This window comes from Hypanus sabinus, chromosome 8, assembly GCF_030144855.1.
Source record: "Hypanus sabinus isolate sHypSab1 chromosome 8, sHypSab1.hap1, whole genome shotgun sequence".
Taxonomy (NCBI): Eukaryota; Metazoa; Chordata; class Chondrichthyes; order Myliobatiformes; family Dasyatidae; genus Hypanus; species Hypanus sabinus.
Window position 1 is genome coordinate 38,437,606 of NC_082713.1, and position 23,810 is coordinate 38,461,415.

General features: G+C 41.1%; 1 protein-coding gene and 1 long non-coding RNA gene across 3 annotated transcripts; one reads left to right on the forward strand and one right to left on the reverse strand.

The window, feature by feature from the left end:
• Positions 1–1,618: 1,618 nt before the first annotated feature.
• On the reverse strand, positions 1,619–15,932 carry asb12a (ankyrin repeat and SOCS box-containing 12a). Of its 2 annotated transcripts, none has more exons than XR_009513524.1 (2): positions 15,713–15,932; positions 1,619–3,624 (listed from the first exon to the last, which is right to left on the reverse strand). XR_009513524.1 is itself a non-coding variant. In XM_059976971.1 (2 exons), the coding sequence occupies exons 1-2, from the start codon at positions 5,945–5,947 to the stop codon at positions 3,491–3,493; spliced, it is 990 nt and encodes a 329-aa protein (XP_059832954.1). In that variant the 5' UTR covers positions 5,948–6,604; the 3' UTR covers positions 1,619–3,490. The 2 variants fall into 2 exon arrangements, 1 of the variants encoding a protein (XP_059832954.1); XM_059976971.1 differs by lacking the exon at positions 15,713–15,932 and adding an exon at positions 5,092–6,604.
• LOC132398049 (uncharacterized) lies at positions 15,466–22,685 on the forward strand. The gene is made up of 3 exons (XR_009513525.1): positions 15,466–15,500; positions 20,443–20,651; positions 20,743–22,685. It is a non-coding gene; the product is annotated as an uncharacterized LOC132398049 (long non-coding RNA).
• Positions 22,686–23,810: the final 1,125 nt, after the last annotated feature.

Consider the following 23,810-nt stretch of genomic DNA (forward strand, 5'->3'; position numbering starts at 1 on the left):
CTTTCTTTCTTTCTTTCTTTCTTTCTTTCTTTCTTTCTTTCTTTCTTTCTTTCTTTCTTTCTTTCTCTCTCTCTTTCTTTTTCTCTTTTTTTCTCTTTCTACAGGATATATTAGGGGAGGGGTTAAGGGGAGGGGGGAATGGTTGGTAATTTTTTTTCCTTCTGTAACCATTTGAAAATTCAATAAAAAATATTTATAAAAAAAAGAAGACTGAGATTGAGTTGGTTTCACAGATGTTTACCTACAACAACAGCACTGACTAGCTTATTTCCTTAACACTTAGTTATTCGATCTCTGTAGTGTATCTTCCATTTTGTAGAGAACAATAAGATGGACTTTTGCCCTCACAATCTACTTTGTTATGACCTTGCATTTTATTTGTAACATTCTGGTTCTATCGTAAGTCTAGGGAAGACACCCTTTGGCCTCGCCAGATGTGGGAGATAGAAGTGCAAGACTCCCAAGTGCCCGTTTGCGTGGATGCTGCGTGATTTGTTACTCTGTTACAAATAAGTACCACAGAATAATAGACAGTACACCACATACAATTAAATGATTTAGCTTTATAATTCTTAATTTGACTAAAGGATCAGTAAAGAAAAAGCAAAAAAAAAGGAAAGGGCCCATCTTAATGAAACAGTCTAACGTGCACAAGTTGGAGCTCACGGTTTTCCCTTCACCAATCCTCCTTTGATCACCCGGGCTTCATCGAACCACAGCCCCACTCTGGGTCAACTCCACTGATTTCTTCTTGCCGGCGCCTTCTCTCTTCTCCTCTCCCAACCTTAGTGCCCCTCACCAGAGAAACCTCCCCTGAATCCCTTCATCCCAATTGGATGGCACACATTTCTCCGATCTCTTATCTTCAATAGTAACCCAAACAAGCAGCTCAGACAGAGAACAGAAAAGCATAACAGAGAAAAGATATTAATCATGTGAACCGGGCAATACAGATTGTTTACCTGCACTGCATTTTCTCTGTAGCTATTACATTTTATTCTGCATTGTGATTGTTTAACTTAGGTGGTTTAACCACCAATAGAGGGGTAAGGCGCTCCTTCCTTCTGTAGCCTGCAGGTCACCTTTGGGCAAGGTGTAGCACCTGCTTAGCCTCCTGGTCAAGATCATGTGGAGCCATGGAAGCGGGTGATGTTGTTCATACTAGCAAGTCGTGCATATCACAAGTCCTGGTTATGCGACCATTGGTCATGGCGTGTCAGGCAGACAATCGCTGAAGGGTATTGATAATGGCCAGTGTCACCCGTCTTGTAAAGATGCTGCCCAGAAGGAAGCAATGGTAAACCACTTCTGTAGAAAACTTTGCCAAGAACAATCATGATCGTGAGACCATGATTGCCTACGTCATATGACACAGCTCATAACGGTGACGGTGACAATAATTTTTATCTTCTCCTACCTCAACTTACTATGTAATGATTTGCACTGTATGAGCAGTATGCAGGACTAGCTCTTACACATTACAATGATAATAAACCAACCAATGCATTGGTACTGCACAACATTTTTGACCATAATTAAAAACACCTCAATTCCAAAATTCTTGTTTTAATTACTTTATTACATTCTTCATGGTCCATGGCACAAACTGTAAATATTTTAATGTAAAAAGGATTGTATTTACTTCAATGGATGCCCCTTTCTGTTTTCTTCCTTTGGATTGTGAATTGATCAGTGGGCCACCAAGGAAATCTTAGTTCTGAGCAAAGGTAACCACTGTTCACGTGGAAACCTGGACAATCTATCTAGTACATCACAACTCAGTTCACACATATATGTAACAAATCAATGAATATGAGATAGAAAATGGAGCTTGAGCCTTCTTTTTGTTTACTTGATAAACTTAACTTTATCAAGTAAATCATTCATGAAATAGCTGACCACTTAAATATACACAAGGAAATCTGCAGATGCTGGAAATTCAAACAACACACACAAAATGCTGGTGGAACACAGCAGGCCAGGCAGCATCTATAGGAAGAAGCACTGCCTGGCCTGCTGCATTCCATCAGCATTTTGTGTGTGTTACTTAAATATACTGTGGTTTAGGAATTGTAGAGTGTTGAATACTACAGAAGTAGCAATGTAGCTATTCCTTTGGATACTACAAATGGAGTGCTAACTGGAGTGGGGGATGTCAAATTAATTCAATCAATAGTGTCATGGGGTGCTGATTTTGATCACCATTCATGGAAATTGAATCAGGAAAAATGGAGATCAGGATTTTCACTGAGGCTTCAGGGTCTCAAAAGCTTGGGCGGTATGTCAGGGCAAGTTCAATGAGTCAAAGTCTGTTACCAACTGGAGGAATGGAGAGTTGTGGCCATGGCCAATTAGGAGGAGGGTGCGGCGTTCAGGATCAGAGTGTTGAAAGGAAGTGTGCTTCAGGAAGAGGAAACAAAAGGCAAATTATTATCTAAGTGGTGACAGACTGCAAATAATTGAAGATCAGAGGGATCTGGATGTTCTAGTGCATGAAGCATAAAATGCTGGCAGACAGATCCAATAAACAGTGAAGAAGGCAAACAGTAGTTGGCCTTTATTACAAAAAAATTGGAGTTTAAGAATAGGCAGGTTTTGTTAACTTTGTACAGGATGAGACCATATCAGGAATACAATATCTGAAAGATAGAGGAATTGCAGAATTTCAGGTACTGCACAGAAGAGGAGTTAAGGCCAACATGTTGAATGATGTGACAGGCTTGAGGGGCCCGGTGGCCTACACCTGCTCCTATTTTCTTGTGTCATGGGAGGTCAGCAGTACGATTTGGGATGAGGAGCATGGAGTGGCATCCAGAAGGTTGATGGATGATGTAGTACTTACCTTGCTGACTACCCAGTGCTGCACAATGAAAACACGGTTGTTCTGGAAGTAGCCAAGGTTTGCTGGTCCTGGATCAATGTGAAATAACTTCCCTGACAACTCTGCGCACATATGCTAATCACACTATGAAGTGCTTGAATGAATTTGCATGTAACACGATATGTCCTGGAAATTATTGTTACTACATTGCACTCTACTGATAGTGCGTTTGAATTGCATTGCGCTGAAATTAACAGTGATGCGTGATTGAATTTGAGGGAGTCTCTTGAAATTTATGTCATTTCTTTTATAACAAATTGTTTTATGAATCATTCCATTGTAAAATTCCACCATTTAATAAAGGCTTACTTTTAAGCAGTTCAAGAAATAGTCTTATACATTACATACATGCATGTTGGTGCTAAAAGATGAGTAAAGCCTGCACTGCCCATAGGCTTTCTGAGAGGCAGAAAATGAACGTTACAATGTAACACAAACCCATTACAACTTCATAACTGTTTGAGACTGAAAGTGTCTGACTCTCTTACAGATGAGATCTGTCTATTTTAAGGTCATAAAAATGGGCATGATAAAGATAAGCTTTGGCCCAATATATCTCATCGCTACAGAACACGTGTCACGTAAACCAGCAGTGCCTTGAGTGTCAGCTCAGACTTGATGTTTTACATAGTTCTTTAGGACTGGTGGTATGTCCAGCTGGTCAATGGAATGTAGTCTGCTCTGCTCTTTCAGATACTTGCGGATGGTTATCCTGGCTAGTGACATCAAACATCTTGGTTGAGCTAAAATTAAAAATAACTTAGGTCAGTGTTTTAGCTAAATAAAATTCGGCATTTTACTCCAATTTTTTTTACTATTCAGACCATGGCTGTTGAACATAAGTTTCACATTTTTCTCTTTTCTGAACCTGTTGCAGCTCTTATACGAGTTGGAGCACATCAGATTATTAGTGTTGAGCTTTGCTTTAAAGTTAGGATATGAATCCACAGCAGTGGTATCCTTGCTGCCTTGAAGATTCACTGGAAGGCTCTAACTACAATTTTTGTCCTCCCTTGATGCCTGCTCCCCGAGAGTTAATATGCATAAGCATAGACATAAGCATTTCTTCCCATCTTCAGGGTATCCCAGAAAATCCCCATCTACGTTGATAGGGAACTCTTCCTCACTCCTTTATGCATGTATCTACAGGAACACAGGAGATGAAAACTTCCCTTGCTTTTATTTTCTATGAGGAATAGAAATTACTCCAAAAATATATACTGTATTTGTTTTCATATCATATTTAGAACATAAGCAAACAGGTACAGGAATAGAAGCCCTTCAAGCCCTTTGAAGGGACTTCTCAAACCTCACCCATCTTTCAGTATCTTCAAGCCAGTCTGAACCAGACCTCTTCTTCTTCAGTGATTGCTCACCATAGTGCTTGATTTCATCTTTCATATATTTATCTATCCCCAACTGATCCAGTTTCCATAACCCACCATGGGAGAGTATTCCAGAGCTCCACAGTCTCTGTGAAGAAGGGCCTTTGCATTGACATTTTTAAGTGACTGCCCCCTAACCGTATAACAATAACCTGACAACATAACTTTATAACTGCCCACTAACCTTATAATGTTATAATGACCTCACCTCATCCCAAACTTTTCAATTTAGGATAGTTTTTTTTTCTTTCTAACTTCCAAATCGGACAACTTCACAGTTCTTCACTTTAACCTTCATTTGCCTCAATTTGCCACACACTTTTTTAATTTTTCTCTGCAACTTACTGTTCCCATCTCTAATAATTACTATGCCTCTTATATCAGTAAAAATAATTTTATTTTGTTTTTTTTCCTGACCTCACAGTGACCTCTCCAATAATCCGTATCAAGAGAAAGCAATGTTTTTTTAATTCTCAAATTATAAACAAAATTAAATTTTCAGGATGTAATTGTGAGATATGAATATATACTTCCAGGATTTTATTATCTTGTTTTACTAAAGGCATTAAACCTGTTTAGCAGCTTCACTTCGACCATAAAATTACTTTTTTATAAGCCATTTCTTGTACTTTATGACAAATAAATGAATAACTGAGTCAATAAATAATTGAATTCTGTGAGTTATTTCAATTAGGAGAATAAAAGGACAGAACTCTTCTCCATAAATTAAACAAATATCTATGCCCAACAGAAAACTGTTTAAAGGCCAGCTTTAGTTTTAAATAATCAACTAGATATAATGGAAATAATAAATCTTTTGCTTACCTCTGGCTTGGTTTAATAGTTTAAATACATCATTTTGGCTTATATTTTTATTTGCAGTGAGATCTGGTAAATAAACATTTGCTCCAAAGTCTATCAGCAGTTGGACATATTCAATCCCACAGCCATATCTGAAGCACATCTCCAGTGCAGTCTTCCTTGGCTTAATGCGTGACAGCAATCTTTCCTCGGTGCAGTTAAAGTCTGGGTTGGCTCCATACAGAAGAAGAAGGCGAAAGCAGTCAAAGTGCCCGTACACCAAAGAGAGGTAGAGGGGACCACTACACGCACAAGGATTGGAGGCCCATTCTGGTGCTTTGGAACGGACATTGACTTCTGCTCCATGTTCCAACAGTTCCTTCAAAATCTCCACTTCTCCTTCTCTGGCAGCAACCAGTATAGGTGAGCTATTGTTATATATACTACCGTTGGGATTAGCTCCAGCCCTAAGCAAGGCCTGGACACAATCCAAATGCCTACCACTAACAGCAGTGAATAAAGGAGTTTGTGCCTTCACATCCAGACTATCCACCTCGGCGCCATGATCTAGCAGAACCTCCAGACATTTTACATGTCCTCTCATGGCCGCTAGACGAAGAGGAGTTCCTGGAACACCCCAGCCACTCCGGCTGTTAATAAATCTAGCATACCTCTCCTGAGATAAAAGCTCAGCTAATAGTTTGTCATCATCATTAGAAACTGCTTGATTCAGCTGAGTTATTTCCCCATTGTCAATTTCTTCATCTTTAGGCTGGAGCATGGAAAATATCTTGGTGATATCCACCAGGCTCATTTTCACAGGCCACATAATCTCCAATTCCATGTCAATAAAATCTCTTCTACTCAGTTTCAAACACATCCAGACATAGTTCGTTTCCGTCACTCCTTAAATTTTCTTTTGCGTTGGGATAGCTGCTGACGTAAAGAAACAACCAAATGGAGATTGATACCACAATGCGCTATCAATTCTCAAGTGATCAGGTAATGCAAAAGAAAGGATTCCAAAATGTACTTCTGCGACCAAAGTTTTTAAATTGATCCACGCTGCTAGCTGTGGCTGGTAACCTACACAAATACTACAACAAATGTTTCAGAGCATAGATCTCCAGAGGAAGCTAAATTTAGCCTTGTCCTTCCTTACTTGGTCAGCCCTACCAGTGTGAGTAAATATAGATAGGTGGCAATGTGTCTGTGCCTGTCTATTTGATTGAAGGCAGGAGAAGAACATAAGAGAGGGTTAATTGAAATGACAAGGAATATTCAAAGATAGATAGAAATGGAACATGCAATAATCCCATTAAAATATGTTCAGTTTTAGACAGTCCACTTCTTAGATAGTGATGTAAATCTAATGGTGTAATTTGATTGTCAGGGTTCAACCTGCGCAAAGCAGAAGTTATTTAATTATTTCGAGATACAGCGCGTACGGCTTCTTCCCTCCCAAGAAGCTGCACTGCTTAGCATCCCACCTATTTAACACGCGCCTAATCGCAGGACAATTTACAGTGACCAATTAACCTGCTAACTGGTACATCTTTGGACTGTGGCAGGAAACCGAAACCAGGAAGAAACCCACATAGCCACAGGGAGGGCATAGAAACTCCTTACAGATGGCGCTGAAATTGAATGCTGACACCCTGAACTGCAATAGCATTGCACTAACCACTACGCTATAGTGGCACCTGTAAAGAAGTCCAAAGATTTGTTGGAAATATCTTGTTACACTCTTTTAGCTTGATAAAATATTAGATTGCACATTATATTAGTGCAGTAGCAGGCCGTGTTAAAATGAGCTCAGTTGTGGTTCCAGGATAATTTGTAATAGTAAGTAATTCTAGTAATTTTACATACCACATATGTCGAAATCTCTGTTGGATTTTAGTGACCTGTTTCAGGGGAATTCCACACTACAACCATAGCATGAGTTTGAACTAATAAGTGCAAGAGCAGTGTCTTAATTCAAACTTCACAACGGCCCACTTAACAACAGACAATTATAGTAAAATTTCAAAACTCGTCTTGAACCCATGAACTAATTGTGCAGTGGTAGTATTGTTCACCAAAAATGCCTGAGTTCAGTGTTGCAGCCAAGATTAATATTGATAGTGCACAATGTTATTTTTAACTCAAAACCGGAACTGAATCAAGGATTCAATAGACCAAGTGGTGTCTGGGAAGTCTGCTTCTTTCAAACTTATTTTCCTGTTGTCAAAGGTAAACTTGCCGCTGCATGCCTGATTATTTTTACATCTGATATTGATAGTTAGTTAAATGTGCTCTGCATCCAGCCTTGTACAACTTAAAGGAGGAACCACAGAGATTCTGCAGATGCCAGAAATCTGGAGCAATGCCCACAAAATAATGCTGGAGGAGCTCAGCAGGATGGGCAGTATCTACGGAGGGCATTTGAGTCCTTCATTTCAGGACCTGTTGAAGATTCTCAGCTTGAAACATAACAGTTCACTTCCCTCTATTGATGCCATCAATAGACACAACATTCCCAAGACTACATATCTCTTTATTTTTAGATTGTGGGGGAAAAACAGAATTGGTGAACACATTAAACCTATCATGGCCACAGAACATTCCAAAATGCTTGCAGTCAATTAAGTACGTTCTAAGTGGTTGTTGTGTGAAACTTGGCAACTAATTTGGACATAGCAAGCACTCAGAAGCAGCTAAGTGCTAATGACTACATAATATGTGTTGCTTTGTTGTTTGCTGAAGGTTAAATATTGACTGAGGCATTGGATTAACCCTGCAGTTCTTAATCAGGATATAAGAACCATGTCACATCAGCTAAGGGATCAAACTGCACCTTGGTTCAGTATCCCATCAAAAGATAGCTTTTTAATTATATTTGCTGTTCAAAAATGCATAGAATACTGGGTCTCAGCCTGAAACCATGGGGGTTAATCCACATTTCCTTGTCAACTCTCATTTCCCCATATTTTTCCCATTTCTATGAAGGGGATATCCTCACTCAATTTCACTTGGCCCATCATTGAAATGTTCTCACAGCCTACGGACTCTCTATCAAAGCCTCTTCATCTCAGGTTCTCGTTATTTATTGAATATTATTATTTATTTTTGTGTTTGCACAGTTTGTTGTCTTCTGCACACTGGTTGACCAACCAAATCGGTGTGGTCTTTCATTGATTCTGTTATGGTTATTCTTCCATGGATTTATTGAGCATGCCCACAAGAAAATGAATCTCAGGGTTGTATATGGTGACATACCACAAGATCAGAAGACAAAGGAGCAGGAGTAGGCCATTCGGCCCAGCGAGTCTGCTCCACCACTCTACCGTGAGCTAAACTATCCTCCCAGCTAGTTGCAATTTCTGGCTTTTTCTCCATATCCCTTGATACCCTGACTAATTACATACCTTCAATCTCCTCCTTAAACATCCTCAATAATTGGGCCTCCACAGCTGCATGTGGCAACGAATTCCATAAATCCACAAATTTCTCCTCATCTCTGTTTTAAGATTCAAGATGGCGGCGTGACGCAGCTTGCAGCAGCCACTCCGGAACTGATTATCTGTTATTTGTGAAGTGAGGTGCCGTGTGCAATCATAATCGATTGAAAACAGATGTGGGAGCATGGGGGAACATCGGGAACATCTCCGGGAAGATCTTCTTTGTTGCTGCTGCTGCTGTGAGGTCCAGGACTCAGCTGGGAAGAACAGGCCCCCAGTCCTCGGGGTCGTGATGCCGATGGCAGTTGGCAGGGCCATCTTAATGCGCTTGGCAGAGGATGGTGCTCGGGGAAGCTGTGCCGGAGGGGATGGTCATCGGCTCGGAGGTTCGACGGACTCGGAGTCCGTTGCGGTCAGGTCGCTTTCAGTGTGTGCTGCGTCTGCGAGGCTGGGTTCGACAGAGCTTTCACTGTGTGCTGCGTCTGCGAGGCTGGGTTCAACGGAGCTTCCATTGTGTGCTGCGTCTGTGCGGCTGAGTTGGGCGGCGCCTTGGAAGTCCATAGTGGGGGTATTCCCTTCTGCCGCCAGCGTGGGATGGCGAGTTTGTCGGGACCCTGGGGACTTGTGGAAACTGTGTGGTGATTTCTTTTGAACTTATAGTCCTTTAACATCTTTGGACTATTTTTACTGTACCTATAGTCTGTTTTTTATCAATTATGCTATTGTTTGCACTGTTGTAACTATACGTTGTAATTATGTGGTTTTGTGCATGTCTTGTAACTTTAGTTTTTGGTCTTGTTTGTCTGGTGGATTTCCGGGGAACGCACTAAGACGGTAGCGCGATATTAATACGCAGCAGCCTCTCCGGACTCTGGATTGGGGATTGCCAAAAGTTATGTGGATTTTCTGGTGTGGTCTGTTTTGTCATGTGCTTTTGTGATATTATTCTGGAGGAACGTTGTCTCATTTTTTAACTGTATTGCATTTGTGGTTTCTAAATGACAATAAACTGAATCTGAATCTGAAATGGGTACCCTCTAATTCTAAGTCTAGGGCCTCTTGTCCTGGACTCACTCACCAAGGGAAACAATCTTTCCATATCTACTCTGTCCAACACTTTCAACATTCAAAGTGTTTCTACGAGATCCCCTCTCATTCTTCTATACTCTAATGAATACAGTCCAAGAGCCAACAAATGCTCCTCATATGTTAGCCCCTGCATTTCAGGAATTATCCTCGTAAATCTTCTCTGAACTCTCTCCAAAATCAGTCCATCCCTTCTAAGATAGGGGACCCAAAACTGCACACATTATTCCAAATGAGGTCTCACCAGTTCCCCATAGAGCCTCATCATCACTTCCTTACTCTTATACACTATTCCTCTTGAAATGAATGCCAACATAGTATTCACTTTCCTTGCTGCCGATCCAACCTGGTGGTTAACCTTTAGGGTATCCTGCACGAGGATCCCAAGTCACTTTGCATTTATGATTTTTGAATTTTCTCCCCATCTAAATAATAATCTGCCCAACTATTTCTTGTTCCAAAATGTACAGCTGTACATTTCTCAACATTGTATCTCATCTGCCATTTCTTTGCCCACTCTCCTAAACTGACCAAGTCTCTCTGCAGCCTTTCCGTTTCTTCAACACTTCCTGCTCCTCCACCTGTATTGGTCTCATCTGCAAATTTAGCCACAAAACCATTTAATCCATAATCTAAATCATCGATATACAGTGTAAAAAGAAGCAGCCCCAACACTGACCCCTGCGGAACACCACTAGTAACTGGCAACCAACCATAAAAGGATCTTTTTATTCCCACCCTTAGCTTTCTGCCTATCAGCCAATGCTCCACCCATTCAATATCTTTCCTGTAATTCCATGGGCCCTCATCTTATTAAGCAGCTTCTTATGCGGCACCTTATCAAAGGCCTTTTGAAAATCCAAATACACAACATCCACAGCCTCTCCCTTGGCAATCTTATTCGAGATTACCTCAAAGAATTCCAATAGGTTGGTGAGGCAGGATCTTCCCTTCATGAAACGATGCTGGCTTGGGCCTATCTTATCATGCACCTCGAGGTATTTCATAACCTCATCCTTGAGGATTGACTCCAATAACTTTCCAACTACCGATATCAGACTAATAGATCTGTAATTTTCTTTTAGCTGCCTCTCTCCTTTCTTAAACAGCGGAACTACATTTGTGACCTTCCAGTCCTCCAGAACCATGCCAGAGTCTATGATTCCTGGAAGATCATTTCCAATGACTCCACATTCTCCAAATCCACCTCCTTCAGAACCCGTGGGTGCACCTCATCCGGTCCGGGAGACTTATCTATCCTTAGTCCATTCAGCTTCCCAAGCACTTTCTCTCTAGTAATCTTGACTGTACCTAATTCTATACCCTGAGACCTCTGGCTATCAGGTATGTTGCTAATGTCTTCCATTGTGAAGATTGATGCAAAGTACTCATTTAGTTCCTCTGCCATCTCTTTGTTACCCATTATAATTTCTCCAGCATCATTTTCAATCGGTCCTATATCTACCTGTGTCACTCTTTTACTCTTCATATATTTAAAAGAAACTCTTAGTATCCTTTTTTATGTTAATTGCCAACTTCCTTTCATAATTCATCTTTTCTTTCCTAATGACTTTCTTAGTTTCCTTCTGTAAGTTTTTAAAAGTCTTCCAGTCCTGTTTTCCCACTAATTTTTGCTTCCTTGTGTGCTGTCTCTTTTGCTTTTATTTTAGCCTTAACCTCTCTCGTTAGCCACATTCGTGCCATTTTTCCATTCATGATTTTCTTTTTTCTTGGAATATATTTTTCCTGCACTTTCTTTATTTCTTGTAGGAATTTCATCCAATTCTGCTCTACCGTCCCTCCATCTAGCTTACTTTTCCAATCAGCTTGGGCCAGTTCCTCTCTCATACTACTGTAATTTCCTTTGTTCCACTGAAATATCGATACACCTGATACCAGCTTCTCCTTTTCAAATTATACTCAATCATATTATGATCACTACTTCCAAGGGGTTCCATTACATCTAGCTTCCTGATCGCTTCAGGTTCATTACACAGCACCCAATCCAAAACAGCTGATCCCCTGGGGGCTTATGGACAAGTTGCCCCAGAAAGCCATTCCGTAGGCATTCTACAAACTCCCTCTCCTGAGATCCAGTATCTTCCTGACTTTCCCAATCCACTTTCATATTAAAATCCCCCATAATTATCTTGACATTTTCCTTGTGACACACTTATTTCTATTTCCAGCTGTAACTTGTAGTCCACATCCTGGCTGCTGTTTGGAGGCCTGTATATAACTGCTATTAGTGTCTTTTTACCCTTGCCATTTCTTAACTCGACCCATAAGGATTCTACCTCTTCTGATCCAATGTCCCTTCTTTCTAGAGATTTGATATCATTGCTTACCATCAGGGCTATGACACCCCCTTTAACTACCTTCCCAACTTTCCTATACTGTGTATCCTTGGACATTCAGCTCTCAATCACATCCATCATGTAGCCGTGACTCGGTGATAGCCATAATGTCATATCTTTTAACCTGTGGCTGTACAACAAGGTCATCCGCTTTATTTCTAATTCTGTGTGCATTTAAGTACAGTACATTTAGATCAGTATCTGGTACCGATTTTGCTATATTTCTATTGCACAGCAAATTATCCTGTCTATTCATCTGCCTGTCCTTCTTGCCATCTTTGCTGCACAGTATCTTTGACTTATTTCTACTTTCCTCTTCCTCGACCTTAACACCCTGGTTTCCTTCCCCCTGCCAACTTAGTTTAAACCCTCCCTAACAGCTATATTAAACAATCCCGCCAGGATATTAGTACCCTTTGAGTTCAGGTGGAACCCATCATTTCTGTATAAGTCATACCTCCCCCAAAATAGATCCCAATGATCCAAGAATTTGAAACCCTGCCTCCTGCACCAGTCACTCAGCCACACATTCATCTGCTTAATTCTGCTATTCTTACCATCATTAGCGCGTGGCTCAGGCAGTAATCCTGACATTATTACTCTGGAGGTCCGGCTTTTCAATTTTCTTCCTAGCTCCCAGTAATCTTCCTTCAGGATTTCCTCTCTTTTTCTGTCTATGTCATTGGTACCAACATGTACCAAGACTTCTGAATGCTCGCCTGCTTTCCTCAGAACACTCTGGACCCGATCTGAGACACCCCGTACCCTGGCACCAGGGAGGCAACACACCGTCCGGGTATCCTTGTCTGTTCCCCTCGCTGTGGAATCAAAGTATGTACTTCGATAATAAATTTACTTTGAACTTTGAATCATGTTAATCCCTGTTGGCCATTTGACATGTTGCAACAAAATAGAAGAAACTGAACGTAAGACCAAAAGGCCTACGCGACTCCCTTATCCACTCATCCCCCACATCCCTTCCCACCGATCTCCCTCCTGGCACTTATCCTTGTAAACAGAACAAGTCCTTCCTCCCTCACCACCATTCAGGGCCCCAGACAGTCCTTCCAGGTGAGGCGACACTTCACCTGTGAGTCGGCTGGTGTGGTGTACTGCATCCGGTGCTCCTGGTGTGGCCTTTTATACATTGGTGAGACCCAACGCAGACTGTGAGACCATTTTGCTGAACACCTATGCTCTGTCCGCCAGAAAAAGCAGGATCTCCCAGTGGCCACGCATTTTAATTCCACATTCCATTCCTATTCTGATATGTCTATCCATGGCCTCCTCTATTGTCAAAATGAATCCAAACTCAGGTTGGAGGAACAGCACCTTATATACCGGCTGGGTAGCCTCCAACCTGATGGCATGAACATCGACTTCTCTAACTTCCGTTAATGCCCCTCCTCCACTTCTTACCCCATCCCTGACATATTTAGTTATTTGCGTGTTCTGTATCTCCCTCTGGTGCTTCCCCCACCCCTCCTTTCTTTCTCCTGAGACCTCCTGTCCCATGATCCTTTCCCATCTCCAGCTCTGTATCACTTTCACCAATCACCTTTCCAGCTCTTAGCTTCATCCCACCCCCTCCGGTCTTCTCCTATCATTTCACATTTCCCCCTCCCCCCCACTACTTTCAAATCTCTTACTATCTTTCCTTTCGGTTAGTCCTGATGAAGGGTCTCGGCCTGAAACGTCGACAGCGCTTCTCCCTATAAATGCTGCCTGGCCTGCTGTGTTCCACCAGCATTTTGTGTGTGTTGTTTTTTCAATTTCCAGCATCTGCAGATTTCCTCGTGTTTAATTTTTTAAAGCCAGTCCACAGTCACAGAGAGCAGAGGTTTTGATATGTTGTCTAGGTAGACACTGCAGCCAGTGACATAAGAACCTGTGCAACATCTCGCTGTCATGAGCTGCTCTTATCTAGAGTTGTGCTTTTTGTTTAATCTTGTTGAGTTTATTTTGACTGGCGGAGGTTTTCAATATATTGTGATTATTTAAAGCAGACTCCAAATTAGCTTTTTTTGCAGGGTCCTTGTTTGTTTCAGAAACGATTCAGCTTGTGGTGTCGCTCGGTCAAGTCACTGACGTTCAGCTGGAATTCCTGTGAATAAACTCTTGGATCTCTCTCAACGTGGAAGTCTGTTGTTCCTCTGCACCTGGGTTCAGTCGTCAGTCCACGCACGACATCACAGTATTCCAGGTTCTGCTGTTGATTCTTTGTTCCCAAGTTTGATTCTGTGTTCCAAATTATGTGCTATGTTTCTGAGTTATTTGCCACATTCCCAAGTTTTCCTGCCGTCTTGACAGCATCAGGTCTGTCTTGAATTTACCAGCCCTGTCCCGAGAGCATCCTTGAATGGATTAGCCTACAAAAAGTAATGTACACAGCCCAGTCCATCACGGGTAAAGCCCTCCCCATCATTGAGCATACCTACAAGGAGGGCTGTTGCAGAAAAGCTGCATCCATTATCAAGGACCCCCACTGTCCTGGCCATGCTCTCTAATCACTGCTGCCATCAGGAAGGGGATAGAGGAGACATAGGTGCCACACCACCAGGTTTAGGAATAGTTATTACCCCTCAACCATCAGGCTCCTGAACCAGAATGGATAATTTTACTCACCCCATCAGTCAATTGACTCCACAACCTATGGATTGACTCATCAGGACTCTACAACTTGTGGTCTTAATATTTATTGCTTTTTTATTTAGTATTATTATTTTGGGTTTTTTTGGTATTTGTTGTCTTTAGCTCATTGCTTGTTTGTCCGTTTTTGTGTGCGGTTTTTCACTGATTCTATTCTGTTTCTTAGTGTTTACTTTCAACGCTCACAGGAAAATGAATCTCAGGTTAGTACATGGTGACATACATGTACTTTGTACTTCGACTACCAGCAATGGCTTACTGAGGATCTAAAGCTGAACTTGGGATAAATCGTAGATGAGGCTGATTTGGACTGTGTTCAGCATTTCGAAATTCTTAGGCCAGTTTGTTTGATGGCTTCATGTGAGAACTACACTACAGCCATGGAAAAGACAGGGAAGGAGAATTCACAGATGATAGAGCTCAGAAACAGATGCCCTTTGGCCCACCTTGTCCATGATACCCACATCATGCATGTATTCTTTGATGCCTTTCCTATCCAAGCATCTGTCCACACAACTATTAAACATTGTACCCTCTCCTCTGTCAGCTCATTTAGACATTGACCACCTTCTGCGTGAAAAACTTATCGCTCACATCTTACTCAGGAGCAGCCATTCTAGCAGCAATAAACCTAGACTCCATTATCAGCCTTTAACCAAGATATTGTTATTACATATTTTAATTTTGATACAGCTTGGTCAGGTTCATAGACAGTAATTTCCTATTTTTTCAGGGTCAGTGCCCAATTAATCAATGAAACCCTACGTGATGAGTGCAAGAAAATTCAGGGACTTTGCTCTAAAAAAAAAGTAGCATGTGACATGGACATCCTGCCTGTCATTACATTTCAACTCTGAACACTCTCCGAGTCTGCTGTAGATTGCCAGCAATGGCCCAGGTGAGTGACATGAGTATGCTTGTACAAATTAATGAGGCTCAGGCAATGACCAGAGTTACTCATTTCAGACCCCCAAACCAATGAGCCATTTGTCAATTTTGTCTTTCCAAGCTTAGCGCACTGCTATTTTACACATATTTGAGATAATACGGCAGTCTGGGTTACAGAATCCAAGGTCAAAGTCCCCATTGAGCTGACATTTATTTTCTTACCTCCAGAAATCTGCACGTGTTCTTATGAACTCTCACGAAATTCCAGCATTAAGCCAGTAATCTTTTTCTTTAGTTTTGACAGCCAAATATTCCCTAAGTCAGACACTTCTGGGGAAGGGTAAAGATTCGAATCACGACCTGTGAAATGAGAATGAAATGGAATTTCTTTAACCAGTGGGTGGTGAATTTGTGGAATTCATTGCCACAGACAGCTGCTAAGGCCAAGCTATTCGATATATTTAAAGTGGAACGTGATAAGTTCTCAATTAACAGAACTTAACTAAAAAGGCAATACGGGGAGAAAAAATGAGGTACGAATGCAAGCTAGCCAGGAATATAAAGGAGGATAGCAAAAGCTCTTTTAGGTATGTGAAGAGAAAGAAGATAGTTAAGTGCAATGTTGGGCCCTTGAAGAATGAATTGGGTGAAATTGTTATGGGAAACAGAGAAATGGCAGAAGAATTTAATAAGTACTTTAGATCTGTCTTCTCTAGGGAAGATACAAGCAATCTCCCAGATGTATGGATGGGCCAAGGACATAGGGTAACAGAGGAAATGAAACAGATTGACATTAGGAAGGAAACGGGTGATGAGTAGACTGATGGGACTGAATCCCCAGGTCCAGATGGTCTGCATCCTAGGGTACTAAAGGAGGTGGCCCTGGAAATTGCAGATGCGTTGGTAATCATTTTCCAATGTTCCTTAGATTCAGGATCAGTTCCTGAGGATTGGAGAATGGCTAATGTTATCTCACTTTTTAAGAAAAGAGGGAGGGAGAAAACAGAGAACTATCAACCTGTTAGCCTAACATCAGTAGTGGGGAAGATGCTAGAGTCCATTATTAAAGATGAAATAGCAGCATATCTAGATATCAGTGATAGGATTGGGCCAAGCCAGCATGGATTTACCAAGGGCAAATCATGCTTGACTAATCTATTGGAGTTTTTCAAGGATGTAACCAGGAAGTTAGACAAGGGAGATCCAGTGGATGTAGTGTACCTCGATTTTTAGAAGGCATTTGATAAGGTCCCACATAGGAGATTGGTAGGTAAAATCAGAGCTCATGGCATCGGGGGGAAGATATTGACATGGATAGAAAACTGGTGGCAGATAGAAAGCAAAGGGTAACAGTGAATGGGTGTTTCTCGGAATAGCAGATGGTGACTAGTGGGGTGCCACAGGGCTCGGTATTGGGACCACAGCTGTTTACGATTTACATCAACAATTTAGATGAAGGGATTGAGAATAATATCAGCAAGTTTGCTAATGATACTAAGCTGGGTGGCAGTGTGACATGTGATGAGGATGTTAGGAGAATTCAGGGTGACTTGGATCGACTGGGTGAGTGGGCAGATACTTGGCAGATGACGTTTAATGTGAATAAGTGTGAGGTTATCCACTTTGGGAGTAAGAACAGGAAGGCAGATTATTATCTGAACGGTGTAGAGTTAGGTAAGGGAGAAATACAAAGAGATCTAGGAGTCCTTGTTCATCAGTCACTGAAGGTGAATGAGCAAGTGCAGCAGGCAGTGAAGAAGGCTAATGGAATGTTGGCCTTTATTACAAAGGGAATTGAGTACAAGAGTACAAGAGCAAGGAAATCCTTTTGCATTTGTACAGGGTCCTGGTGAGACCACACCTGGAGTATTGTGTACTGTTTTGGTCTCCAGGGTTAGGGAAGGACATCCTGGCAATAGAGGAAGTGCAGCACAGATTCCCGAGGTTAATTCCTGGGTTGTCTGGACTGTCTTACGCAGAGAGGTTAGAGAGACTGGGCTTGTACACGCTGGAATTAAGGAGATTGAAAGGGGATCTGATTGCAACATACAAGATTATTATGGGATTGGACACAATGGAGGCAGGAAATATGTTCCAGATGCTGGGAGAGTCCAGTACCAGAGGGCATGGTTTGAGAATAATGGGTAGGTCATTTAGGACAGAGTTAAGGAAAAACTTCTTCTCCCAGAGAGTTGTGGGGGTGTGGAATGCACTGTCTCAGAAGGCAGTGGAGGCCAATTCTCTGGATGCTTTCAAGAAGGAGCTAGATAGGTATCTTATGGATAGGGGAATCAAGGGATATGGGGACAAGGCAGGAACCGGGTATTGATAGTAGATGATCAGCCATGATCTCAGAATGGTGATGCAGGCTCGAAGGGCTGAATAGTCTACTTCTGCACCTATTGTCTATTGTCTATTAATAAGAGCATCAAAGGTCATGGGGAGAAGTCAAGAGAATGGGGTGAAGAGGGACACATCAGCATGATGGAATGGTGGAGCAGACTCGATGGGCTGAATGGTCTAATTCTACTCAGACATCTTATGGTCTTAGTACAATATAGTACCACTAACTGGATCCTTTATAGGTGAAATGAAGGCACAAACAGTATAAAGAAAAGAGCAAACTTCTGCTATTTCTGATTCTTTTGGTGAGTAACAACAGTAATATATTCTGGAAAAGGAAAAAATAATCTCATAAGTTGATATGGAGGTCCTGGTCGACTTCTTATACTGATAATATTCATGTTAATCAAGTCTGGATTAATTCATATAAGTATTTCATTAAAACTGTTGCATTAAAGCCATTTGCAGCTGTCTACAATTAAGGTCTTCTTATGGATATTCTTCTTCTGTTGTGCATATAACCTAATAACATTACTGCTTCAAAAGCTTTTCCCTTCACAAACGATGGGACTTGAGCATTTCTAGTTCAAGCCTTTTGTCAAGATCTTTTCGTTTGATGAAAGCTGCCCAGTCAGAAGTTAAGATTCAAACTTTGCTTTGAACTGACAAGTTATTGTGCTGCAACGTTTTTTTTAATATATGCCATTATTTTCAGGAATGGGTAGTGCTGAAAAGGGTGGCCACAGTAATCCATGTTTAATTGCTCTGGTGATGGTCATGGTTAAGCCATCTTCTTGAAATGCTGTAATCCTGGTGAGGATACTACCATGGTGTTGGGTAGGAAGTTACAGGCTTCAGACTCAGTGACAATGTAGGGATTGCCATGGTGCAGTGACACCAACAATTGTCTTGGTATTGGGATTGTGCAGAGTTTCGTGTGTATTCTTCAAGCTGCATTCTTCGATGGTAAAGAGACTTTGGGGTGTCAGGGGAAGAGTTATTTGTTGGAGAATACTCAACCTCTGATTTTTGTTATTATAACTACAGTATTTATGTAGCTGTATATTATCTGGACAATGGTGATTCCTAGGATGATGGCATAGGATTTACCAACTCAACGCCACATTACTATGTTGCTAGAAAATGGCCTGTATCATGATTTCCTGTAACATAAGGCTGTGTCATCTGCACTTGAGTCAATCACTGATGTGTTTGCAACCTGCATTTTTTGTAAGGACTGATGTGTCAATCTTTCTGTCTCCAACTCTGGCGACAAACTGTCTACCAATACCTTTTGTAAATCTACTGGTTCTCACAGCTTTCTTGACTATACTTCTTCCCAACTTGTCAGCTGTAAAAATGTTATTCCCTTTTCTAAGTTATTTTGTCTCCTCCATATCTATTCCCTGGATGAGGCTTCCTTTTCCAGAACATCTGAGATGTCATTTTTCAAAGAATGAACTTTCCCTTCCTTCACCATTGATCTTCTCCATTTCCTCGACCTCCGCCCTCACCCATCTTCCTGCTACTTTAAACAGAGAAAGCTTTCTTCTTGTCCTTATCTACCACCTCATGAGTCACCGCATCAACACATCATTCTCTTCAACTACCGCTATCTTCTACAGGATCTTATTATCAAATACATCTTTACCACCACCACCCCCAATGCCCTTGTCGATTCATCACTCCCCAGTAATCTCCCTCCTGGAACTTATCAAGCGACAGAAATGCTATATCTCTTCCCTCGTCTCTATACAGATCCCCAGTCTTTGCAGGTGAAGCAACACTTCACCTACAAGTCTGTTGGGTCATCTGCTGTATCTGGTGCTCCTGATGCAGCCTCCTCTACAGCAGTGAGACATGACATAGATTGGGGGACCACTTTGTCCAGCACCTTCTCTCCATCTGGAACAAATAGGATTTCCTGGTGGCCGGCCATTTTAATTTCAATCCCCATTCCCACCCTGACACGTCCGTGAGGCCACCCTCAGGTTGGAGGAGCAACACCTCATATTCTGTCTAGGTAGCCTTCAACTTGATGGCATGAACAGCAATTTCAGCTTCTGGTAATTTTATCTCCCTCTTCCTCCATTCCCCACTCTAGCTCCCCTCTTATCTCTTCTCGCCTGCCTATCACATCTCCCCTCCACCTGTGCCTCCTCTCCTCTCCTATCAGATTCCAGCCTGTTACCTTTTACCTGTACTACCGCCCAGCTCCTCATTTCACCCACCTACCTCTTCCCTCACATGGCTTCACCCATCTCCTGCTAGTTTGTACTCCTTCCCCTCCCCACCTCATTATTCTGGCTTCTTCCCCCTTCCTTTCCTGTCCTGATGAAGGGTGTTAGGCTGATACGTTTACTGTTTATCCCTTTCTTTGGAAGCTGCCTGACCTGAATTCTTCCAGCATGTTGTATGTTACTCTGGATTTCCAGTGTCTGCTAAATTTCATGTTTTTGATGTGTTTATTTACTTATGTCACAAAATTCTGTGAGTTTCCCATATCACAGGGGCTGCCCGTACTCTTTAGTTTAAGATGATCATTGTTTGAGATTTCTGTAGCATGACTGTTATTTAGCACTAATCAGTCATTTCTGAATGTTGCCTAGATCTTATTGCATGAACTGCTTCATTTCTTGAGGAATTGATAAAGGAACTGACATTGTGAAATCATCAGCAATTACCACTTTTGCATTTACCATGGAAACAAGATTATTTATGAAGAACTGAAGATGGTTGAGCCTAGGGCATTCCTCTATCATTGCCCTGGGCTCATAATGATGGACTTCCATCAACTAAAACTATTTTTTTTTACAAGGTATGATACTGTTTTCCTCTTGACGTCCATTTACTTTAGCTTAACAAGCACTTTTTGAGATCAAGGACTATCATTGTCATCTTATATCCAGACAGCTCTTTCGTATGGACCGTGCTGTGAAGAACCCTGCAATCTCAGCAAAAACATCATTCATGCCACAAGCTAGCATGTTCTACATCAACCTTACTGATCGAGAATGGGATAAGTGGGAAGTAACAGGCTGGATTTACCCTGCGTTTTTTTTGGACCAGTAAAACTTGGGGAATTTTCCACTGGTTGCCTAAATGTGTGAGATAACTTACCTAGTTTTGACCTCTGATCTTCAGTTATAGATGGGATGCCTCAGTCTTTGCAGTACCCACTGTTCTCAGCCTTTATCACGTGGATTACTTAAATTGGTTGAAAATTGGCTTCTGTGATAGATAGTGGGGATAAAGCGAAGCCCTTCTAACTGGACATAGTTACAACTATTTCAGACTTTAATTTGCACTCACTCACAGGTTCCTGTCATCATTCATAATTGTGAGGTACAGGGTCAAGGAATATTATCAATCCATTATCCGTTATAATGGATTATATTACAATCCATTATCAATACAAGGTAAATGGTAGGACACTGAGAAGTGCAGTAAAACAGAGGGATCTGGGAATACAGATACATAATTCCCTAAAAGTGGTGTCACAGGCAGATAGAGTCGTAAAGAAAGCTTTTGATACATTGGCCTTTATAAATCAAAGTATTGAGTATTGAGTATAAGAGTTGGAATATTATGGTGAGGTTGTATAAGACATTGGTAAGGCTGAATTTAGAGTATTGTTGTGCAGTTTTGGTCACCTAAGTACAGGAAGGATATTAATGAGGTTGAAAGAGTGCAGAGAAGGTTTACAAGGATGTTGCCGGGACTTGAGAAACTGAGTTACAGAGAAGGGGTGAATAGGTTAGGACTTTATTCCCTGAAGCGTAGAAGAATGAGGGGAGATTTGATAGAGGTGTATGAAATTATGATGGGTATAGATAGAGTGAATGCAAACAGGCTTTTTCCTCTGAGGCCAGGGGAGAAAAAAAACCAGAGGGCATGGGTTAAGGGCGAAGGGGGAGAAGTTTAAAGGGAACATTAAGGGGGAGGGCTTCTTCACACAAAGAGCGGTGGGAGTGTGGAATGAGCTGCCAGTTGAAGTGGTAAATGCAGGCTCACTTTTAACATTTAAGAAAAACTTGGGCAGGTACATCGATGAGAGGGGTATGGAGGGATATGGTCCAGGTGCATGTCAGTGGGACTAGGCAGAAAAATGGTTCAGCACAGCCATGAAAGGCCAAAGGGCCTGTTTCTGTGCTGTAATGTTCTATGGTTCATTGCCAGTACTTTGTAGGAACTACTCAATTAGTTCCAAAACTCTGAGCATTCCTCAGCCTTGTATTTTATATCTTTAAAATGTATATGATTCTTTTCTAAATGCCATTTCAACAATCCCATTTAGGTACTATTTCATGAAATGCAGTCCACATCACAGAACTTACTGAAAAGCTTATTTTAAGACACCTCTGGTTCTTTAGTCAATTGTCTAGAAGTTGTTGCCCTTTGGTTACCAATCCTCCAACAACAGAAAACAGTTTACTCTAAACTTCATGATTTTGAAGGCTATTTCCAACTCATTTTATTTCTTTTTGCTCTCTGACTCCCAGCTGCTCCAGTCCTTCAGAATAAACTGAACCCTATAATTGCTGATATCACTCCTGCATATTCCTACTGCAACTTCTCAAAGCCCTTAATGTTCTTCCTAAATTGTGACATCTTTTAACATTAAAAATATTTGGACATTTACAAAATGGAGAAGATAACAGCATCTGTTAATCATAAGTTGGAACAATTTGATTCATACTGGGAAAAATGGTTTAACTACGTAACACCTCATAGGCCTGATTTTATTCTCACAAATCAATGAATCTGTTGTAAAAAAAGGATCACTCCTACTTGTACATAGTTTTCTCCTTCTGCTTGTTCTTTCTTTCCTCTCTTTTCTTTAAGTGTATACTTCAGATAAATATTATGTGGAGATTTGTGGCAAATATGACTATATGATATATATGTACAATATCTGAAACACATCTTATGGAAATGTTTGTTTGATGATGAACTTCAATAAAAAATAAATTACCAAAAAAATTAATATTACATCCCTCCTTTTAGCTTTTACTTTCTCATTACCAAACCTGAAGATCTGTGAAATTTTAAAAGCTGTTTCATTTGCACCGACACTTTCAATAATGGTTAACGACAAAGAACATTTATGTTCCCTACTGTTAAATAAAATAAATATTATTCAAACCAATACGATGAATATGTATGTAACTGCAGAACATTAGAATCCTTTTTAAAAATGCTTGAGGAACTGCTAACTGATACAGTCCCAAAATAAGTTATGATTAAGAACGCCTGAACAAAGCACGAGAAAATGATACGCAGGCTTGATACACACTATATACTTTTAAATACAGTTACAAAAAGAATAGTTCACTGCTTACAAAGATGAATCAGAGATAAGTTAAGTCTTATACAATATATTCAATGACTTGATTCACAAAACATTCTTGAAATATATTGAGCAACTTTATAACATTCCTTTTCAGGGCACACATATGAAAAAATATTGGCTTGAAATGATATTATAGTACATTTCTCAATACAGATCTTCTCTCAGTTGGTAAAGGCAGGATGTAATTAGATGCCGGGCTCTAATTCTGTTTTGCATTGAATAAGATCATCTCAGTAGATTATAAGTGATATCAAAACCCTTAAGAAGAAACAAAAATAACAGGCAGTATTACTTCCACAAATTCTCAAATGTGCGTGTGAACACTTGTGCATGCACATGGTTGGTGGTGGGAGGGAGGGGTCAGAAATGATTAACTCGCTTGCAGTCCTCTTTCTCTGATGCACCAGCAATAACTCTCTGAGAAGTGAGGCGAGATATCAGCTTTTATTGGCTGGAAGAAAGAAGAAGCAGCAATTGACTACCATGCTACATCCTGGAGACTGAGGCTGGGCTCAGGCCTCAATTGCCTTTATACAGGGGTCTGTGGGAGGAGCCACAGGAGCAGTCAGCAGGGGGGCATGTCCAGACAGGTATATGTAGTTCACCACATTTTCCTATATTTCT